This window comes from Kogia breviceps, chromosome 18, assembly GCF_026419965.1.
Source record: "Kogia breviceps isolate mKogBre1 chromosome 18, mKogBre1 haplotype 1, whole genome shotgun sequence".
In the NCBI taxonomy this organism is placed as follows: Eukaryota; Metazoa; Chordata; class Mammalia; order Artiodactyla; family Physeteridae; genus Kogia; species Kogia breviceps.
Genome location: NC_081327.1, coordinates 53,365,034 through 53,388,551, shown reverse-complemented (window position 1 = coordinate 53,388,551; position 23,518 = coordinate 53,365,034). Strand labels below are relative to the sequence as shown.

At 47.9% G+C, this 23,518-nt stretch overlaps 1 protein-coding gene across 2 annotated transcripts in view; it reads right to left on the bottom strand.

The window, feature by feature from the left end:
* CDH13 (cadherin 13) overlaps positions 1-23,518 on the bottom strand; it is a 1,008,956-nt gene that overhangs the window by 239,404 nt on the left and 746,034 nt on the right. For both annotated transcript variants that reach the window (XM_059045502.2, XM_067020415.1), the window contains exon 7: positions 1,904-2,082. In XM_059045502.2, coding sequence (XP_058901485.1) covers positions 1,904-2,082 — 179 coding nt within the window. The remainder of the gene's footprint in view (positions 1-1,903; positions 2,083-23,518) is intronic.

Sequence of the window (23,518 nt, the reverse complement as noted above, 5' to 3'; positions counted from 1 at the left end):
GCAAAGTCTTAACCGCTGGACCGCCAGGGCAGTCTGATGGAAAGGGGTATTCTTGAAAGAGACAGATGACAGTGTAAAGGAGCATGTGACAAATGCCATGTGAGGCTGCAGGTCAGAGCAGTCGGAGACTGGAGGAGGAAGAAGGCTGTGGAAGACTCAGAGGTGGAGCACCGCTTCCTAGATGGGGCGGATCTAACCCAGAATCCTGTGAAGAGCTACAGCGAGGAAAACAGAAAGGAGAGGAGAAGTCATCTCTCACCCAGGGATTTTTTTTTTTTTTTTTTTTTGCGGTACGCGGGCCTCTCACTGCTGTGGCCTCTCCCGTCGCGGAGCACAGGCTCCGGACGCGCAGGCTCAGCGGCCACGGCTCACGGGCCCAGCCGCTCCGCGGCACGTGGGATCTTCCCGGACCGGGGCACGAACCCGCGTCCCCTGCATCGGCAGGCGGACTCGCAACCACTGCGCCACCAGGGAAGCCGTCACCCAGGGATTTTTAAAATCAAATACACAGAGGGGAAAATGCACAGGACTGTGAGGGAAACCCAGCGCTCGTCCTGGGGCAGATGGTGCTTGCAGAAGGTCAAGGGTGACTGCCAGGGGGCACGCCCATGGAACGATGCCCTGCTGGGAACGAGGGATCCCTGGGTGGGGGCAGATCTGGGGGGTTGATGGAGGCAGAGAATCCTCAAGCGGGTTGACGTGCTGTGTGAAGGGCCAAGAGGCTCTCCTATGGAAGGCAGCCTGTGGGGAATGAGAGGGTGGCCCTGGAAGTTGGGAAATAGGCCAGGGCCAGCGGGCAAATGTAGGGGGATGTAAGTGGGCCAGGAACACATGGCCCCCTAAGTGCGACAGCTGCTAGCAGTTCCACCTGTGACTGTCACAAGTGGTCTGACCCATCGTTCACATGTGGAAATTGGGGCCCCGATTTCCAGAACTTCTGATTTTCAGAAAGGCTGGAAATTGGAATTTAAAAAATTATGAAATCAAAATATCTGGATATGGCGACTAATGTGAAACTTTAAAACACCCTGGGCCAAACCAAAGAGCAGGCATGTGGGCTGACTGAGGTCCAAGGGGCACCTGTCTCCGATCCGTGGCCTGGAAGACGGGTGAGGCTCCACAGAGACGGCCTTGCAGGACAAGAGCAGAGACTGAGGGGAGAGAAAGGCTCGGGCGGAAACACTGGCGCAGGCAGCAGAAGGTTTGAGAAAGAAGTGAGTCAAAGCCACCTGACTCTGTTACAAGGAGCAAAGTGTCAGTGATCTGGGGCAGTCACTTCCCTCCCCCTTCCTTCCCCCCTCCCTCCCCCACCCTCCTGGCAGACAGGTGAGGCAGGCAGAGCCCACAGTCGCTGGGGTCTCAAGAGTAAGTGGTCGGTGATGTATGGTTCCCAGGGGGTAAGGGCAGCGGGAGGGATACCTTGGGAGATTGGGAGTGACACGTACACACCACTATATATAAAATAGATAACGAACAAGGACCTGCTGTACAGCACAGGGAACTCTACTCAGTACTCTGCAATGACCTCTATGGGAAAAGAATCTAAAAAAGAGGGGATACACGTATACGTATGACTGATTCGCTTTGCTGTGCACCTGAAACTAAATCAACTATACTCCAATAAAAATTAAAAAAAAAAAAAAAGAGTAAGTGGTCAGTGAGGAAAGAGGCATCGAGTTGAATGAATGCAAATAACCGCAAAGGACATGGCTTTTCCAGTGTGTGTCTTCTGGGGTCACATAACATCCCATCATCCTTGACAGATTTTCCCCAATGCAACCACGTGTAAATATCTCATTTCCGCTGCTACATAAAGTGCCGCAGACGGAAGCCCCCCATCTTCCCTCATGTGAAAGCCACGTTCAAGTCTCATGAGAAAGCAGTTGTGTGCTTTTCAGCTCACCTCCCGGTCCAGCAGTGCAGGTGACACGACGGTGACAATGTCTCCTTTCTCAGGATCGATGTAGAACATGTTGGGAGAGGGCTTGTCAGGCGTCTGCTGACGGATATTATACCGCAGGAGGGCATTGTCCGTGGCCGGGTCGTCCGCGTCAAAGGCCGTCATCCGCATCACCGTGGTCCCTAAGGGGGCAGGGGCAGGAGATGGTCACTGGGGGACAGCGGCGGGCACAGCCCCTCCCCGCACCTGGGCAATGGCAGTGGAGTGGTGTGTCAGTCCCTTTCCAAATTAGAAAAGCAAAACCTTTCCCTGGCTCCGTTAGGTTTTAGCTTTCCTTCCACCCTCTCTCTCTCCTCCATCACGTTAAAAGACCTGAAATAAAGAAATCTTTGCTGTTCAACAGATTGACAGCTTAATTTTTCCTTCTCCTGATATGCTGTTTATTTCCACGAGTTTTCATTTTATTGTGGATATGGCTCTGTGACAATGGCCTTCGTTTTAAAATCTCTTATTGAATGCCTACCACGTGGGGGGCCCGGGGCTGGGTGTCGGGGGGGAAAAAGAGGTGCCAGAAAGTCACATTCCCTGGGGTCCGGCAGGTCAGCGCTAAGCAGGAGAGAGAGCGTTTGAAAATAATAAAGCATTCACAGTGCATTGAGAGAGGGTGATGTGAATACGGATGGGAACAGCCTCATCTAACCAGGGGCTCAGGAAAGGTCGCCGGTGCAGGTGGGTGAGTAGGTGTAAGAGAGGGGAAGGAGGGACGCCTCAAAGGGAAAGGTACTGCAGTTAATTCCGGTTACGGGGAATGGGCGTGGATGTTACCCGAGCATGCACTGTGCGCAGCCGCAATGCTGACACTTTAGAGACGAAGATGCTATAAAGACGAGAGTGACGGAGACTATTTGATTATAACACGGTTGGGAAGGGTGTCGGATACAGGTCTCGCTCACACACAGCTGCTATGAAGGGCGACTGGCATTAGGTGCTTTGGAAGACAACTGGAGAGCAACTAGTAAAAAAAAAAAAGGCTTTCACTCTCTTGGCATTTACCCTCAAGAAACACTTGGAAGTGTTGACAAGGGGTTTTGACGGGGATGTTTACGGAGGATCCGAGAGACATTTGGAAAGAACCTAACCATCCAACAACAGAGGAATTGCTAAAATGATGTTATCCCTACACTGTGAAATATTTTGCAGCACTTAGTAAAGGTTGTACATCTAATGTGCTCTAACATGGAAGGCTCTCCAAAACTGAAAAATATCAAGTTGGAAAATGTTCTCCATAGTATAACATCATTTTTATGAACCTATTTGCACACAGAAAATTCCACAAACTTTATGCAACTATTTTTCAGGTACAGTTTATGTCCATAAATGGATAGAAGAAGGTCTCTAAGGGTGAACTTCACACTGGCTTTGGTGGTTAAACGTGGGAAAGGAGAGAGGGCCCTGGGATTAATGGTGATGCAGGGATGAGGGAAGATGGCGGCCGATCTGTAATGGTTCGATCATTTTTACAAGGAGCATGTATTATTTGGCGATTAAAATTTAATTTAAAGGGATCATCGTTATAAACACCAATAGAAGCACGGTCTAGAGTGGAATCTGGCACATTTACCTGCTGGTCTTGACAACTGCGAGCCACCATATTTGGCTCAGGGGGACGTGCCCAGCTATAATTTTTCACCGTAGTTCACTCTTCTGTGAATGTAGGGCCCCATCTTCTGATTCTGAATCCTCTGAGCCCACAACAGGCAAGCTAATGGGTAAGAGACGGAACCAGTAGACCCATCGTCCCCAGCAGGAATACTCATATACAGAAGATATTCAAGCTTAAAGGAAACATAAAGTTCATCTAGTTCAGTCACCATCCCGGTATTCCTTTCCCTTTTATAACAGCGCTTCTCAAGCCATCAAAGCCAGTTTATTTTTTCCCATCATCAGAATCAGATTATCAGCCATTAGGTCCGAACGATCAGGCCAACGGATCTGACCATCCTAAAGTAAGATCTATCTGTTGAATAGTCTCAGTTCATCTCATCAATTTGTTAAATAGTCTCAGTTAATTTCACCAATGTTGCCCTTAAACCAGACGCAGCCGGACACATCTTGTACTCTGGGTTGTGTCTTTGCCCTTCTTTGTTTCTCTGTGCAAGTGTCACGGGGCAGGCCTCAGGGACAGCGTCAGAACAGAAAATTCTCAGCACACGGTGCCTTTGGAAGACGCCAGCAAGCCATCCGGTTCCTGTGCTGTTGCGCACCGAGCTGCGCTGTGGGGTCGGGGTTCCTCCTCTGCCCAGTGGCCCAGGCAGCCGCTGCCAGTCTGTCAGCGTTAGCGCCAAGGGTACACTCGCTTGCCCTCTTGGCCTAGGAAAACAGGCCCACGTGGGGGTCTCTGTCAGAAATGAAAGGCGACTTCCAGGCCCACATCTCACCCTGGGCCGTGCTAAGTGAGCTCCATGTGGGCAAAGACCTGGAAGGAGGCCTTCACACCACGGATGCCACAGGAAACAGTCCTCAGCTAAGTACCTGTGACCTGGTGCCCTGCACTTTGTTAGTGTCTAATGAATGCTTGACTGATGGAATCCGTGCCCTATTTAATATGCCTTTAATTGAAGTCAGAAACGAACAGGCAAAATTTTTTAATGGCTTCATTAAAAATGAAATGAAGCCATCATGGTTTATGATTGTCATGGCTTCGTAGGAAGGAAAAAAAGACCTCTCAGGGTGATGAATTTTTAGTTTCCACCAGGACATTCATTGAAAATGTCTTTTTTGGTATTATTTTTTACAGATTTGATAATATGGGATGATAAAAAGTTATCCTGGAATATTCCCAAGGTTACATAGAAGATGTTATTTTTTAAATTATTTTTTCTTTTTTTGCTGTACGCAGGCCTCTCACTGCTGTGGCCTCTCCTGTTGTGGAGCACAGGCTCCGGACGCGCAGGCTCAGCGGCCACGGCTCACGGGCCCAGCCGCTCCGCGGCACGTGGGATCCTCTCGGACCGGGGGACGAACCCGTGTCCCTTGCATCAGGAGGTGGACTCTCAACCACTGTGCCACCGGGGAAGCCCGATGTTTTTTATTTTAATGAATTGTTAGGGAGCAAGTGAACTTGGTCTTAAGCCCTGCCTTTGTCTTTGCCCTGCTGTGAATACACGCCTGGATTTACTTCTGAGGCCCACTTCTGTGGGCAATGAGCATTGCTTAAGTCATCTAAATAGGTTTGCAGCATTGAAGAAAATGACCTTGGGGTAACATCTAGGTTCAGGTCTTAACTAACTGTCTGAACTTGAGCAAGTTAATCAACCCTCCTGGAACCTCAGTTTCCCCATATGGCCCCTCATAACATTAGGACATTAGCAACACTTTTCTCTATGGTCACTGTAAGGACTTGATGGGACAATACATTAAATAACTTGGTGCAGTGCCTGGTACGTTATTCGAGTTCTGAGGAGGATGCCTTTTATCATCGTCCTGTCCTGGGTTCTGAGCTCATCATGGCGGTGCAGGCCATGACCTCAGACGAAGGAGCTCAGAAGTAAGTTGTCTGCAGAAACCGGCACCTGCTATGGCAGCAGCTCCAGTGCCTCCCGTCGTCTCCGAGTTGCCCTGCCTTACCCTCTCCCTCCTGCCTCATCCACATAGTACACGCACACACACGCGCACACGCACACACACAGACACACACACATTCTGGAGCTGCCACTGCTTCTCCATACGGTACTCTAGTCCTCCTCTAGGATCAAGGCTCTATCCCAAGTCCTGGTACATCTGATGGGCCCGACACCCTGTTCTCGCCTACTCCTCTGGGGGCTGGATCATGATTTGCATACTTCCAGGTTCTGCAATGGCTGCATAAGCCTCCTAAATGAGCACTTCCTGAATTGTTTCCAAGGGGCCCTGGTTCCATGGGTTCATCAGAGAAACACATTTGGGAAATATGCAGAAAACACAGTTGAGCAGGTTTTCCTCTTGGAGAACTTCCTAGCATCCTTAATAAGCAAATGCATATTGTAAATCTCCCAGAGAAAACAGAATCTGTAGCATTTCCTAAACGTCTCTGTTGACAGAACCTCTTCATTTTAAGAACTTCTGTATGTGATGGGTCACATGGTCCTAAATTTTGCCCTTGAGGGACACAGACTGTGTTCTATTCATATTTATAAGCTTGGTAGCTATCACTCAATAGGTCCTCTGTCAATGTTCTTTGGGTAGAATTGCATTCTTGCAACTCACCGTAGCTCTGCCTTATTCCACAGTGACCGGAAGTCACGGATAACTCATTAGTGAGAAGATGGGACAGCACTGCCTGGACATTTTTCATAACCAGGCATGCTCCCCCACTACCTCTGAGCTCTCCCCCCACCCAGCCCAGAGGTCTTTGCTGGACCTGGGTTTAGCAGACGTACACCAATTCCAAGTCCAGGGCTGACGTTCAGCATGTAGGCACCAGGACAGTTGTTCCAGGGCCTATGGAAGGGCCCTATGCCTTAACCTTGCCCACGCCCACGTGCTGGACTCTAAGAAGGGCTCATTTATTTCCATCAGCCCAGCGGCTTCTCGTCTGTGCTTATCTTGTGCCTAGGTGTGCTTCCTGATGGCGGAGAGGTGATAATTATATGATAGACACACACGCGTGTGGGCCCTCCATGTAGTACACTTCTGCCTTCTTCCCCGTCCCAATATTCTCCCATGTGTTGACATAAATGATAATCACTCCCAGAGCTAGATGAACTAGCAGCGGTCCCTCCAAAGCAAAAGAATCACAGGCTGCTAGTTGAAAGCCTCAAGTCAGGCTGTCACTGTCTTTTGTCGAAGGACATGGCTGCCACTGTGATAGGCTGATACACAGTTAGGAGAGTTCTGTCTTGGCCAGTAGCCCCTTCCTCTCGGCCGTGTTTCTCTGATTAAAGACATGTGTCGCCTGGTGTCATGAGACCTTGAAGCCGGTGTCTGAAGTTCCGCTTCCTTGTGATTTCGGGCATAGTCACACCCTTGAGAAGTGGAGTGCAGCTCTGCGGGTGAGGGGCTGTTTTCAATCTCCAGGTAAGGTCAGCCAACCTCAAGAGTGGGAGACTCCAAAAGACGGCTCGCTCTCGGCCACAGGCGACAAAATTCTCCTGTTCTTGACATCTCTTTGTCTTCATCCCCAAACACTTCCTTCACATGATCAGAAGTGTCAGACTCCTTTTTAAAAAAATGACATTCCTATAAGTGAATAATATATTGAGACATGGACATGGACATTCATGTCTGCATTTGGCAGTGAATACGCTCCGATAGCACAGTCGAGGCAACAGTATGCTTTCCAGGGGGATGCAAAGCATTAAAAACCGATACGATCAGAGATGGCAGGCATCACTAAGGGAGCTCCTTAGATGCGACAAAATGTCACGTCATCAGAAAGCATCCAACTCATGAGAGGAGGGAGGGCATTCTAGCTCCACCCAAACATCTACCTCTGTGACTAAACTGTCTCAGGGATGTGCCTCAGAGGTTCCTTTTAAAAGAGAACATGGCCACAGATCCGGCACAGCATAACCCCTTCTTCGTGTTTCTTCCCGTGTCAGAAGGAGAGCCCTTAGACTCTAGGCACCCTGACTCGTTTAGCTGGGTGGGAGGGACACAGAAGCATCGCAGAGCAGGTCTAGTTGGACTGACACTGATTTGAAACTAAATTTCTGTTGGAGTCCTTCAGGGCTTCCTGATTCCAAACGCCCAATCAGCGCTCTAGACGTGGGATGGCAAACCAGCCAGCGCGCCCGGGGCTGAGGGCATTCCAGGACAGACCTGGGCAAACCAGAAGGAGTGTGTCACCCTACAGGCCGAGTTCTGCTGTCAGATACAGACACACCTCATGGTTGCGACTGTCAGAGCATGCATGTGAAAGTCGCTGCCGCTGTGACATCAGTGGCCCGGGACGTGCAACTCCGCACAGGTCAGCCAGTCTGGGGCTGCTTTCTGACCACACGCACGGACACAGCCCAGCTCTCTCCTAACAGTTCTTAGCGCGAGAGGAGAACCAGGTGAACAAAGGCAGGCAGCACGGTGTCAGAGGCACTGCTGAGGATGTGGGCTGTCTACGTTCAAATCCCGCCACACCAGGGACCATCTGGATATCCTCGGGCAAATTCCTTTACTTTGTGGAACCTCAACTTTCTCACTTACAAAAGAGCATCTCCCTTAACTGGCTATTGTGGCGTTGAATGAAATAACGCAGTGTTTCTCAACCTTTATTTCTTCATGATCACTAATATCTAATAAGTCACCAAGAGTCTTTTTAGGTATTTTTTTCCTACCTGTCATCCCCTGCCATAGATATCTGTGATGGCCCTTTGAGGACCACAAACCACTGTAGTATCTCATGTTTTTAATGTCCCCCCAAGTACCAATTTTCTCCCTCTTGGTGGTGATAATGTCCCCAATGAGAATGTATAAATTAAGAAATATAAAGTCCAGTGCCTGGGCAGTGATAAACGTAACTGTGAGATGTAAGTTTTATTTACTGCTTTTTATTTTTAAAATTTTTAATTTTTTTGTAAGTTTTATTGATATTTTTATTGACTGCTGCAATTTGCAACTCAGTTCTGGCGGGGGGGGGGGGCCTCATTGCCATGACGATGGTGGTGGGCCAAATGTCTCGTGGGACCCAACCACATAGACTGGCAACTCATCCTAGTTCTGGGACCCACACCCAGGATCTACAGAAACAGAGATTCATTAAAATCTCATAAGGAAACAATCCCTCTCTTCCCTTAGATAAGCCTAGAAACTTCTGTTGAGCCCATGGATGCATGACTCATCTTCCTCTGATCTTGTCAATGTTTCCGTGTACACAGGAATTAATAGGGAAACTGTCAAAGATTAGTTGACAGAAGATACGAAACCAATCTGATAGGTATCCAGAGGCAGCCCGCACTCTGCAGTGCATGCGTTCCTGAAAAGGCACCCATGGAATGAATCGTAAATAATGTCTTACTTCCCCATTGACCTACATTAGCATTTCAGACCTGCTTTATCTTCATTTGAGGGGGTGTCCAGTCAGAAGCTGCTCCTCATAATTCCCTTTAACTCTTTCTGCTTATCTCCAAAACACTCTGCTAGCAGGTGGGGTGGGGGAAGGAGGTGGGCTGTCTGCTGCGGGTGAGGAGACTCTTTTTTTTTTTTTTTTTTTTTTGTGGTATGCGGGCCTCTCACTGCTGTGGCCTCTCCCGCTGCGGAGCACAGGCTCCGGACGCGCAGGTGCAGCGGCCACGGCTCACGGGCCCAGCCGCTCCGCGGCACGTGGGATCTTCCCAGACCGGGGTACGAACCCGTATCCCCTGCATCGGCAGGCGGATTCTCAACCACTGCGCCACCAGGGAAGCCCGAGGAGACTCTTAAAGCCCTGCCCGATACGATACTCCGGAGGAGAGAGGAGAGGTGCTCTGACTCTGACTTTGGTGGGGAGAGAAGGCGGAAAGCAGGTTAGATCCAAGGCCAAGGCCAAGCTGGGAGATTCAGCTTTGTCACCATTTCTCCTTTGAGGGGCCTGACCCTCTGTTCCCCAATTATCTAGGGATTGTCATTTACCAGCACAAAGACTCTCTCGCAGTTTTCATTTGGTGGTCAGGCTGTGCATTAGACCTAAAAAGTTCTTGATATTGTGAGTTTTGATGAAGAGGCCAATGACCTTTGGCTTCTCTTCTGACAGCAGCCCAGACACGCTGGCCCTGAGGGTGCGGCTCTCCGGCCCCATTCCCAGAGTGGGGTCACGGGAGCTGGGCAGGAGTGAGAAGCTCAAATGTCCACCCAGTGCCCACACGGTCACTTGCATGACTTAAGTGATTTAGATATAGCTGGGAGAGGCGGCGGCTAACTAGAGGCTGTATGTCCGCCAAAGGGGCAGCTACCTTTTAGTTCAGGGTAAGTGCTGCATTTCTGAAATGCAAGTCTGGAGAAGCCAGACGTTTTGATGTTTCAAGACAAGGTGGGAATTTGGATTTTCATACAGACTGTCAAAATATTTGCATGCTGGACACTAGTTCAAATGTGAAAAACAAAAGATCTCTGAGTGGGACTGAGAAAGCCAAACAAAGCAGATCATGGCAGGCTTAGCCCCAGGCTCGTCGGTTTTCAACCTTTGATCTTGACTGTGGGTAGAGGCAATTCTCTCCCCCAAAGACGGTAACTAAATATTGTTACTATTTCCTCTCGTGACAGATTACAGTGTAAGAAAATGGCATAGCCACTATAAAGAGTTCACCCTTCTTCCTTCCACCTCCCTTTTGGAACAGGGAAGTTCCCCTATGTGGCCCCAGCCCCAGCCAAGTGGGAGGCAGTAGAGACACAACAATACAAACATGTGATGCATGTGTCATGTGCTAACTTATTTGATCCTATAGTAACTCCAGAAGGTATGTCATATTGTTAAACCCATTGTACGGGTGAGGAAACAAAGACTGAAAAGGCCATATAGTCACCCCGTGAACCAGGATTTGAACCCCGCTTTACTAAAGAGACTGCGGCTCAGACTGTGAGTTGCTACCCAGCATCCATTCTTTCTTGCTTCCTTAGTAACATAACTGATTTTAGCTGGCCACATTGCTGACTAGGTGAGATGCTAGATGTCCCAGCTTCTCTGTCAGCTACTGTGGCCACCGACTAAGGTTTAGACAATGAGATATAATTAGAAGTAAAGTGTGGGAGACTCCTGGGAAGGTTCCTTAAAGGGACCTCATCCAGAACATGTGTGCTTTTGTAACACCCTCTCTCTTCACTACCAGATGCCTGGGATGCAGATGTGATGACTATAGCTTCAGCAGCCATTGTGGACCATGAGGTGGCCCTTCAAATAAAAGCCACATGATAGAAAGGTGGAACAGAAAGACAGAACACATATGAGTCCCTGAGTCTCTTATGACCATGGAGCTTCAAGGAAAGCTTGGAATTCCTCCCTTTGGCTTTGTTTACATGAAAAAGAAATAAATGAAAGAAAGGTGAAAGCCCATCTTGTTTAAGCCATCATCATTTTGAGTTTGCTATTTCATGTAGTCACAACTAATGTTCTCTGAAAAAGGAGAAGGTAAAGCTTGAAGAAAATAAACAAATTTTATTAAATAGTTTTACTCTAGAAAGTAAATTTTGTTGCTTTAGCCTAGAGCTAGAGGGCACTAGTTTAGACAAGTGTAGAAAAATCTAGTCACAATTGGTAGGTATTTTCAAATATTCAAATTGATTTCCACTCACCTAAATCATCTTGAATCCAGAGATAATCTTTCTATCATGTGGCAAGACTGTCCTATTAGTAGCCGCCAGCAAATCCTAACTGTATCTTCCCTTCCACCGGGGCTGTGTGTTCAGCCCTCTGACATTCTCTGGCTAATGGGACACATGGAAACATACAAACAGAGGTTTGGAAGTACTTGTTCACAAGAGCTTGTCCTTCTGGAAAGCAGCTGCCATCTAAAGATATCTGGGCTCTCCTGCTGGAGGGGCCACATGTCTGGAAACTGATGCTCCCTGGCTGACACCCCTAAATACCCATCAGACATGGAAGTTGAGGCCATCTTGGAACATTCAGCTCCAGTTGAGCTTCTACATGACAGCAGCCACATGGCCAACCTCAGGCAGGACCAGCAAGAGAACTGCCCCACTGAACCCATCCCAACTTGCAAAATCATGAACAACTAAATGGCTGTTGTTTTGAGCCACTAAGTTTTGGTGTGTATCATTATACAGCAATAGATCACAGGCAAAGGAGTGTAAGTGGATTAATCTTCACATAGAAGCTAGAAAATATTGTATAATTTTAAAAAAATAGTGTGGAAGTTGCCATTTTAACTAACCAAGTAGCACACCATATTTAAGGGATGGACCAAACTAAAAAGGGACAGGTACAGGCAAAAAACTGATGAGAATAAAATGCAACCCATTTCCCAAATGTTGGGCTTTTGGGGCTACCAGTGACATCACCATAAATCACTGCAATATGCTGACCGCTGAGTGTGGTGGTTGCCTAATGGATATTCTTTCTCTGTTAAAGCGCTGAATCAGACTGGCACAAAGTACATACTTTCAATGCAGGTTTGAGATGAGTAAGTACCTGCAAATGAGAAGACATCTCTGTTCGTAAAAGTGAGAACGCCTTCACTTTTGCGACAGTCGCCCACTTCCTTTAACAGCAGCCAGGAGGGTGCCGCGGTGTAGCTGCGGTGACCACAGGCTTGATTTGAAATGCGATCGACTTCTCTCAAATTTGCTCTCCCTCCCGGGAGCTAGTTGGTTTTTTAAACACAAATTGACAGTCAAATATGTAATAAGTTACGACCAGTTGAGCAACGGCTGTCCCCCATCTGTTTTCAAAGGTTGTTTATTTTTACGGCGATAAAGAGATGGTGGCGACAGAACCACCTTATGATTATTTCAATTCTTCCGTGGCGCCTGCTAAATGTTCAATCTCCACAGTGCCTTTGCCCTACTTCTCTGGTGAGCTGTTGTTTGAGCTGCAGCGGGTCAGGTATTAGGAAAAATAACTGTTTTTGAGATAGAAGGTAACACATGGTAAAACTGGGGTCCCTCCTGTCAGGATTCACTTTATTGCCCTAATTTCTTTGTTTCATCCAGCATTCTGAGGTAATGTTTTTCTCAAAACCTATTAAAAATTCTATTTAATCTTTTTATCTATAATTCCTTTCTGTGCAGCTCTTTTAAAAGGATCCAGGAAACACTGCTGAATTAACTGATCTTGCCTAAAATACTTCAAAAAAGCATTTTTAAGTGGAATCTCTATCCCCAGTACTGGATTAGTACAAAGTAGCTGAAATTCTCAAATGTGAAAACAGTTTTCCCATAAAACTGAAGAAAAAAAAGAAAAAAAAAGGAAATTGTGGTGTATTTTTTGTTTGTTTGTTTAACCAACTTAAGAGATATTTAAAAAGCAATTCCAGTTCTCCTTAGAGCAGCGGTTTTCAATTGGGGGTGATTTTATCCCTCAGGGGACACTGGGGAATGTCTGGAGACGTTTCGGGGTTGTCACAACCAGGGCAGGGTATGTGATGTTGGAACCTAGTGGGTCGAGGCCAGGGATACTGCTAAACACCCCACGATGCATAGAACAGGCCCACCACAACGAATTATGCAGCCCCAAATGTCAGCAGTGTCAAGGCTGAGAAACACCATCTTCGAGTTATTTATACCTGGGTCTCTAAAAGTAATGGCACTTTTAAAATCCCATACCCAAATAATTGAAACAATTTGCCTCTTTTTTTTTTTTTTTTTTTGCAGTCCACGGGCCTCTCACTGCTGTGGCCTCTCCCGTTGCGGAGCACAGGCTCCGGACGCGCAGGCTCAGCGGCCGCGGCTCACGGGCCCAGCCGCTCCGCGGCATGTGGGATCCTCCCGGACCGGGGCATGAACCCGTGTCCCCTGCATCGGCAGGCAGACTCTCAACCACCGCGCCACCAGGGAAGCCCCCTGCCTCTCTTTTGTAGATTTGAAGTTCACTGAGCACAGTGATACTATCTCTTCTGTATTTATTCCCTTCACAGTGGCTCAAATATTAGTACCACAGAATATGCAAATATATAGAGTATATAATGTTTAAGACATGCTAATACTAGGTGTAAACTATTATATATAGAATGGATACACAGCAAGGTCCTACTGTATAGCACAGGGAACTAGATTCAACTTCCTGTGGTAAACCACAATAGAAAAGAATATGAAAAAGAATGTATGTATATGTATAACTGAATTGCTTTGCTGTACAGCAGAAATTAGCACAACATTGTACATGTACTTCAACAAAATAAATTTTTAAAAAAAGAAGAACATGCTAATTCTAACATCATTTAGTTTTCCTGCTTAAATTTTACATAACTCAAAGCATGAAAAATCTTCACAGATAACAGGATAATGAGCTTCGTAAGAGTAGTAAGAGCTTCGTAAACATTTGTTGAATGCATGAGTGAATAAATGAATAAGGTAAATGAATGAATGAATAAAGGATGAATATTTTTATTTGTTATCTTTCTCCTATTACAGCTTGAGGTAATGGTGAAGGTATAAGCAGAAACAGGTAAATAATTAATGCCTGACTTGCACTAAATATTAATTCCTAAGTAAAGTCTGAACATAGGCCTATTGCCCCCATCATTTTAAGGGCAAAGGCGAGGCAGTTTTGCTATTTAAAATCATTGGTTTGTTATTTCAGTTTAGCCTATATTAGGCTGGACTAAACTGAGATAACAAATCAATCCATGCGTCAGTGGCTTAATTAATGCATAGGGTTAATTTCTCCCTCAGATTCAGCTCATATTGCGGCTCCCTTTCAAGGGGTTCCTTTCTCAGTTGTGATGTCGGGATCTAGACCCTACAAGGCATCTTGTAGCCTTGCCACTGGGACACGTGGTTTCCTGACTGCTGTGCGAGAAGCAGAGAGCTGCAAAGCCACGCGCAGACTCATTAAGTGCTTCATCCAGAAACTGCGCAGATCACCACTACTGCCTGCAGTCTACGGCCAGGTCGGTGTCTCAGGCAAGCTCAAGAGCAGGGCCAGCTTCATGGGTGTGCGACCTGTGTGGTCGGCCGGGGTGCTGTGTTCAGCTTGTTTTAATGCTCTGCTGTCACCCTCTTGACAGTCTTAATAATTGTTGAACAAGGGGTCCCCCATTTTCATTCCACAAATTATGCAGCCTGTCCTGGTTAAGAGCCAGCAGCCAGACCTGCAAGAGGCCTGGGAGATGTACAAGGGGCATCGAGACTCCCCTGGGCGCAGCGGGAATCTCGGTCAGAGATCCTGCCAATCAGGCCATAACGCAGAGCCCTTTGTTTCCATCATTAGGGCTCCAGCGGTTACGGCTCATAGAACTCCTTGCTTCCCCAATGGTTTCAACCCTATTAGGCGGGAAGCATTACACAACAGCTCAAGAAGTCTAAACAGGGTCCGCGCTGGTACGCGACCTGCTCAAGGCCGGCTCCCGCCTCCCAAGCTCTGGGTTCTCTGCCCTGGGAGACCTGTGCAAGCTTCTTCTGGCTCCCAGCTCTCGAGCTGCTATCGTCCTTGCCTCTGCCTTGATTTCCTGGATCCTAGGCTGCCTTCTTCTTTTTAATAAGATGCTTATGCTTGACAACCTGGGTCCCACCAGATGTGGGGCACACACCAGTATGAAATCAAAGGAATATGTGGAACTATGCCTTGCCACCCTGGCTGCTCATCTGAATCACCTGGGAAGATTTAAAAATACTCCTAATGCCTGAAACTCACCCTCAGAAATTCTGAATCTACTGACCCGGCATGGAATCTGGAGAATGTGATCCTGGCAACATATGGGGCCAGACAGATGGAGACTCTGACACTCTATTTACTGGCCATGTCATCTGGGCAATACATGCAAGTTCACACAGCCTCAGTTTCCTCACCTATAAAATGGGCAGACACCTGAATGGGTGGCATCACTCGCCCACCAACCAGGCTACCCAGTGGTCAGTGGCTGAGCCACAATGCCTTTTGTCCCACTCCACCCCAGCACAGGTCACGTCCCTTAGACATTTCAGATCACATTTTGCACGTGGAATAGTTAATTTTCATGAACTCTCCCTGCAGACTGCCTATAGAACACTTTTGCTCTGACCCACTAGAGCTTGTCTGGGGCATCTCGGAGCCACGTCAGGAGCCCAAAGGACCAGCAGGGTCAGCAACCCGAGTTGTGGTGAAGAATAGAGAGACGATCGATGCCCCCAGAACTGCACCTGTTAGGTAAATAACCTGCCTGAAGTCACAGGCATGACCAGTGAGGGGCTCAGGGAGGTTTACAGAGGCAGGAGGAGGGGCTGGTGATTATCGCAGTAGCAAGATAAAAATGAGGCAGGATGCGGAAAAACGGCACATCCGAAACTTGAGACTCTGCCTTCAATGGGAAGAAAGTGCCGGCAAATTGCTGGTAGGGCTGTAATGTTGCTGATTTTGCAAACATGTGTTCTTCAACTTGATAAGTAAATACATATTGGGTACCATAGCGATGTTGCAAGCTGTTGTTTTATGGCTGGGAAGTCAGCTGCCTGTGATTTATGCGAGCAATGGAAGTATTTATAAAATAACACTGACTTAGAAGGAGTCATTTTATGAGTCTGGGAAATTGGATCTTTTATGAAGAATAAAACTTGATGAAGGAGCTTGATCAGGGTCACACAAATCTGAAATTAAACGCGCTTGGAATTGAAATCTAAGCGGGACCCCTCTGGATGTCTGGGCTTTCAGCCTGGAGAAGGGTGACAAAGCTTCTCCCTGACACTCCTGCCATGTGGAACTGGAGAGTCATTTCCACTTGCCATGACTGTTTCTCTCCAGGGCGAATGTCACTTTTGAAAGCCACATTACCTCTTCCAGGCCATCAGGACACCGCTCATGGAATAACTTAGACACCACGTAAAACTAAGCGATGCATATCTGATTCACACTTGTATCACACAGAATGCAACAGCCAGGCACACAGTAGGTGCTCAGTAAGTATTTAGTGATGGAATAAATGGAGAATGGATCCAATGGCGTCTGGCTCACTCTGTATGAACATTTCCTCATTTCATTTATGTTTTTAAATTGTCTCTCCTGTGTGTGTATTTCAGCTTCCCAATGGTGCTGCCTTTCCAGATGGGAATGTTCTCTTCTTGGAAACAGTCTGGCAGGGGAGAGACCAAAGACATCTGCTTCCCAAGCTGAGAGCGCCGACAGGCACACGGTTCAGGCTGGACTGACTGGACGCGCCCCTACGTAAAAACGGTACGCATCCAATGCAGTTGTTTTGTGGATTAAATGAAGTTAATATATGTTATATTCAGCCCAGGACTCTGCGTTCTTTGAGAATATGATTATTAGTACAAGATGAGACAGGCACCGTTCACAGGCACCTCTTGTGATAAAGAAGTAGAAGTCTGAATAAATGCACGATTAGGTGAAATAGATTTTTTTTTCTTTAAGGTAATCTTAGGTTGCATAAATAGACATAGACTGTCAAATACAAGGGAGGTGATCATCATTTTAACTCAATATTAAGCCTCAATAATATTTCAGGGTCTGTTCCATGCACTGGGTGACTTGCAGATAATCAAAACACAGCCCCTTCTTGCAAGTTGCCAAATTGATCTTGGTCTTTCCTTTAGCCATGTCTGTCTTTTCTGAAATTCTTCCTGTGAGCCAAGATCAATTCATAAGCTTCCACTATTGCCCTGCAAAGGGAGGGCCAGGAGAACTACCCTCTGATGCCCAAAGGTCTGACGTCACGAGTAAGAAGTGGCACAGGGAATGTCGCGTGGTTAGAGGGGCACCTGCGTGTCTTGGCTCCTTGGCCCCTTCCTCCATCTTCCCAGTCCGCGGCACAGCATCTTCAAATCTCTCTCCATATCTCTGACCTCTGCTTCCCTCATCACATCTCCTTCTCTGACTCTGACCCTCCTGCCTCCCTTTCATAAGGGCCCTTATGGCCTAGAGTTCTGGAGGCAGGAAATACACAGAAAGTTGAAAGTGAGGGTGTGCAAACAGGTGTGTGTGTGTGTGTGTGTGTGGGGGGGGTGATTCACTACCACTAAAAGCCCAGGAGAGCCATAAGGATCTGCAACAGGGCATCTTGTACTGTAACAGCTGCTACAGACGAGGAGGATGCAGAGACTGCGGACAGACAAAAGGGATTTATGGTAATGGTGGCAGTCAAACGTGACCCCCTCTTAAGATCTCTTCGTGCTCTACCAGCCCATGTTACCTGCAGGGCTTGGAAAGACCACAGCTGCCTCATCAGTGTGTAATGGACCCTCTGTATTTGCACAACCTAAGAATCTCATTTTCAATAAAAGATATGCTCTCACTGGCCAGTCCTGTGCCCACGTCAAGGAAAGCAAACTCTGCCTGTGTGTTGCAAATAGTCATTTCTTTCAACTCCACTCTGCTGGGGCCGCTCTGCGGCAGGTCCTGAGCTACGACTGTGGATCCGGAGACGAATAAGACAGTCCCCGCTCCTCAACTTTCCCACACTCATCTAGGAGAGACAGAAACGCTTACACGCAACATCGCAGCACGGTGCAAGGCAGGCACTTTTGGTAAAAAGCGCGTTCCAGGTCGTTCTGAAGCAGCTCGTGGTGGGCTACGTGGGTCTCCACTGGCAGACGGTGACTGACTTAAGCGTGTGTTTAGCAGCTCCGGGCTGCGATTTAGGGCGGGGACAGTCTCAAGTTGTTTTTCCCTGCGTTACCAACTGTGAAGGGGCTGCTCGCCCCCGGGCTATTTGATTACTCCTTAGCATTTAAGTCTTTAAAACATCTCCTTCCACAGAATAACCTGCCCATTTACTGAGCGCAGAGAGGTATTAAAGCCTGCGAAACAGCACCACTGGCCATCTTCAAACTCTCCCTCCTGCTAAGAGAGTGGGCACGTTAAAGAATTTTTAAGAGCTGGAAACTCTGAGACAAGTGAATTTGCAAGTCAAGTTGAAAAAGCGCCGATTTAAAGGTCCTGAGCACCTGTCACATCAACCACTGCCTTCCATGCTTTTGAACATTTACGTTGCCCTGAATTCAACCTCTTAAATACCATCTGCCCCAGACATGGCCCGCAAAATAGGAAAGTATTGTGATATAAAAGACGCCATCTCAGTAGAGAAAAGAAACACTGAAGTAAGCCACAGGGTCCTAAGCAACTCCTTTTGCCAAAATGTGAGCAGTCAGAAGCCCACCACCTGTGATCTATGGACGGAAGGGATCAGCCAGCACTGAATGAGAGACTGACGCTTACGCTAGGGGATGATTTGCAGATGGTTAAACTTCGCCAGGGACAGAAGGGAAGAGAGACAGAGTAAAAGGGAGATGGAGAGAAAGCGAGAGGCAGGAAGGCGGCAGTCTGCACTCATTAATTGAGCAAAAACGCATCGAGGATTTGCCGCGAGCTGCCCACAGTGTAACCTGGTGCCTGGCCCCTCAGGGCTTGCGTCCCAGGGACGCTCCTGATGCACCCCTCCCAGACGGCACTCGTTTCTAGGGCTGCTGAATCAAGTTAGCACACACCAGGCAGCTTAAAGCCATAGAAAACGGTTCTCTCAGAGTCCTGGAGGCCAGAAGTCTGAAATGAAGGTGTGGGCGGTGTCATGCTCCCTCTGAAGGCTCTGGGGAGAATCTGTCCCTTGCCTCATTCAGCTTCTGGTGGCCGTCGGCATTCCTTGGCTTGTGGCCCCATCTCTCTCTGCTTTGCCTTCACATCACCTTCTCTGTGTTTCTGTGTTAACACCTTTTGCTCCTCTCTCCTAAGGACCCCTGCGATGATACTGGCCCACCTGGATAATCCAAGGTGATCGCCTCCTCTCAGAATCCTTAACTTAATCACACCTGCAAAGGCTCTTCCTCCAAATAAAGTCACACTTACCAGTTTCAGGGGCCAGGACTTGATATCTCTGGGTGGCCACGATTCAGCGTACCACACTGCTCACAGTGCATGAGGAGCTGTTCTAAGCCCTAGTGCACGAACTTGACCTCATGGAGGTTCTGCTCTCATCCCCAGGTTGTCCTTGGAGGAGTAGCGGTGACAGGTTTGAGGTCACACAGCCAGTGCCTCTTGGAATCGGGGTTGGAACCCAGGCATATAAGGAAGCTAGACTCCTGTTGTACAGCCAAGAATGAGGCAGATGGAGGCAGACAGCGGGGACGGGGCAGGGCAGGACCAGACATGAGAAACATATGCGTATCTATGGCCCCGGGAAGGTTTTTGGATCAGTTTCCTGAGAATCAATTCCGTGAAGAACAGCTGCTGGGCCTCTGCCATCAGGGGTCATAAATTCTGTTCTTGGGGTCAGCTAATGATGGCCACATTTTCCAGGCTCAATTCCCAAAGACATGCAAGGGACCAGCTCCTAAATCTCAAGATTTCCAATACTGTGAAAGCCATTTTATCTCTACAGAAACGGAGCGAAGTGGCCCGGGAAGATGAATGTGACATTCGCTCACACTTAAGCTCTTCATGGGCTCTGCTGGATTCAGAGGGAAAGAAATATCTTTGTCACAGAGGACACGTGCTTTATATTTCTATAAAAACATGAACAAGACAAGCTTTTTCCTCATTTCTTTCCAATCTTTAAGGAAAGAAAAATGTGCACGGTGCATTTTTTTTTCCTTCTTTGAATCACAAAACATTTGACAGAAAGAAGCTTTGGAGTTAATCCAGTCCAAGGGGCTCAATAAGAATGTTTTCCTTGAATGTCAACTATTACGGGTTATACTTCTTGCCAGTACTGAGAAGTGAAGTTTATGGAGCAGGGTTAGAACCCTCCAGCCCTGCCCTTGGATTCTGCTCTACTTGGATCATAGCTGGAATCCTGGATCATTCTGGTTCCCATAATATACAAGGGAAACAGACAAACCAGAGCCTGTCAGGAGGAGAGGGCACGGCAGGAGTCTAGATGGCAGGGCTGCTGTGATGTAAAGATTAGTTCTAGTAATTGGACCCCTTGTTCAACCTTTTTAAGACTGAAAGGGAAAGAAGGATAGAGAAAAAGAAAGACAAAAACTAGCCTAACATGACTGGAAGAGAGCATGTCCTAAAATGGGAGTATGTTACCTTCTAATACTCAAATGATTTCACGTTTATATTGCAACTCAAGACCAGGGGACTGGTCTTGGGGAAGAACATGGCAACCGAGGGAACTGTCCAGTGACGGAAGGCGCTGCCTGCTGAGCACTGAGCTCTCATCGCTCTCTGTGTGTGTGTGTGTGTGTGTGTGTGTGTGTGTGTGTGTGTGTGTGTGTAGATTGGACGACACTTGCTGTTGGGTATCAGAAGGGAATCCTGCTTTCAAAGGAGAGCGAACCATCAGATCACCTCTGAAAACGCCCTCGAGTTTTAGCATCTGTGATTCTGGCACACAGAACAATGCCAGTGAATTTCAAGTTCACAGTGCCAGAAGGGCATGGAAGTGGGAGAGGAGAGAGTTTGTTAGGTGCTTCCTCAGCTGATAAGCTTGTGAGTCTTGCTGCCTGTCAGAGTGAGGAATGGAAAGAGAGGCCGCTCTGCTTCTCGTCTCACCCGCTTATTCTACAGAAGGGCACACGAGATCATCTACAGATCACCACTTCAGAGTTAGTAGACAGGGAGGCTCTAAAGAATTCCCCCAGCTCTATAGCCACACAGGCAGCAAGCATCTCACATTTACCTCCAAGTCGCTCTTATCAATTAAAAAGGCAGTGCCCACTGACTTGAATCTTTATCTAAGCCCTTGTGAAAATTTCCATCTTAATAAACCAGCTGAGCGGCTTATCTATCATCCACTCTCCTGAAAAGTGTTGATGTCACATCTGCGTCCATGGGGACTGAACGCTTCAAAAGAGCTCTATTCCAACTCTAAGTTCAGATTCAACTAATGTTATCGAAGCATCTCGCCTTAGACATTTCCACACACCTTATCTCATTTACCCTCTTACGATTCTGAGAGATGACCCAGTACCTTCTAATGGCTTCCTAATGCATTCCCTTCTCTCACCTTTAAGCTACTAGTTTGTTTTCTAACAGGCTCCAAACTGTTATTCCATCTTCACTTTTCTTTCTACAACTTATCACCCTCTGAAATGTTATAAATTCACCTGTTTAGTTTGTTGATTGATGATCTCCCCTCCTTCACCAAATGTAATGTGGACTTTTTCTGCTCTGTAGAACACCCAACGCGGTGTTTGTGGAACAAACGAACAAACACCATCCCCGCTATCTCCGATTTAACTTTTCTAAAATGAGCGCTTCCTTGTGTCATTCCCAGACATGATATACTTTGATGGCTCCTGCTGGATACAGTAAAAAAAAGAAATCTAGAAGAAAGCAGCACGGGCCTTCCTGACCTGGCCGGTGTTTCTCTCTCCTTTGCTCTCCCCTCATCTTTGTCCCCTCCCCTTCCTGCCACACTGACTGGTGTAATGGTGGCCATTACCGCTATTAACCAATACTTCTGGTTTCTTCTGGCCACGTGTAAGGACTGCGCTTGCCTCCTCTGCTGGACTTAGGTGTGGCCCTGCAGCTTACTTTGGCCCATGAAATGGAAGCGCGAGGGAGGCGTGTCCCTTTCAGCCGGAAGCTTTAAGAGGCGGTCCCCGCGCCACTGGATGGTTCCCTCTGCACAGCCACCGCCAACGCTCCACATGGGAGCTGCTCTGCTCTGTCAGCCTGAGTCCCAGAGAGGGGGTGACGTGGAGCAGAGTCCCCAAACAGCCCCCGCTGGCCATTATCACGAGAAGAAATAAACCACTTCTTGGTGAGCCGCTGCATTTTAGGGGCTGTAGCAGTATCAGCTAGCTCATCTGGGCTGAAACACTGGACTTGAACTTCCCCAAACTTGCCACGATGATGGCACAGGCCATTCATTCAGGCCTGGACTCTCACACTCTCCCCTCCCCCTTGCTGGTCCTGCGCCACCTCAGTAATTTCTGCTCATCTTTTAGAACACTTTGGAAAGTCTGTCCCCCAACCTCCTTCCTGAGGCAGGATTAAATATTCCTTCGCTTTGGCCTCATTTCCCTCCCGGGTTTATCTTCACCCGAGTCCTGTGCACACTGGGCTGCAACTGTCTCCATAGCGTCAGAATCAGCTGCTAGAGTGCAGCTTGAGGGAAGGGCTTACCACCTCCACAGGCACGCTCCCAATGGCTAGGAGGCTACCAGCGTACCTGGGGTATAAGTGTCACATCGACTTTGTTGGATGAATGGATGAGTGAATGAATGAAGAGTATTAGAAGTGTTCTTATTCACAATTTTCAGGGGTATTGGGTTAAATACACCAGTTGCTTCCTATTTCCTATTTAATCCTCTCTACTCCTTGAAATAGGCCTCCTCATCCTTGTTTTAGCAGTGGAAAAAAAGACTCGGTAAAATAGAGTAATGGATTTGAGATCACAGAGTCAAACAGGAGGCAGGGGAAGATTCAAACTCAGGTCTCCAGCCTCCCAAATCCAAGTTGTTTTCCTTGTCCAGAGCCAGAAATTGGGCCACAACAGTCCCTTTCCTAGGTCCAAGTTCAGCAGAGAGACAGGTCCTGCTGAACAGACCAAGGTGACACGTGCAGGGCAGCTGTTGCTACTTGGGGGAACCGCAGGGCGGCTGTGGAGGGTCCTGAACTCAGCTGTCTGCCCTGTGATGCTCCACGCTTCCACCTTGGTCTGTGTTAAACCAAATGGCTTCCTGTTTCCACCTGTGACTTCTCTTGGGTTATTCTCACAGAGTCATGGAAGCCATGAGGTGCAAGGGATATCAGAGCTGTGGAGTCCACCTTCCAGTACGCCTGCAGGGACAGTGAGTTATGCAGTGTCTGTTTGAACACCCAGGGACGTGAGCGTACACCTCACAAGGCCGCCCGCTGCGTTCTGGGGCGTCTCTGACCGTTGGTGAGACCCGGCGCACCCTGAGCTGGAACCGGTCCACCGCAAGCCTCTTGCTCTGCTCTGGCTCTTCCACATCTCCCTCTGCTGAATCAAAAAGTTAACTATCTATGCATCTTTCATTGCTAGTCTTCTGACCTCGCTGCACTTGGTCAACTTTCTACTCAAATCAAGGTGCTGACAGCAAAATATGCAAGATGTGTCCTGAGCTGTGCTGGCTGTGGGAGGATGATCCCTGTTC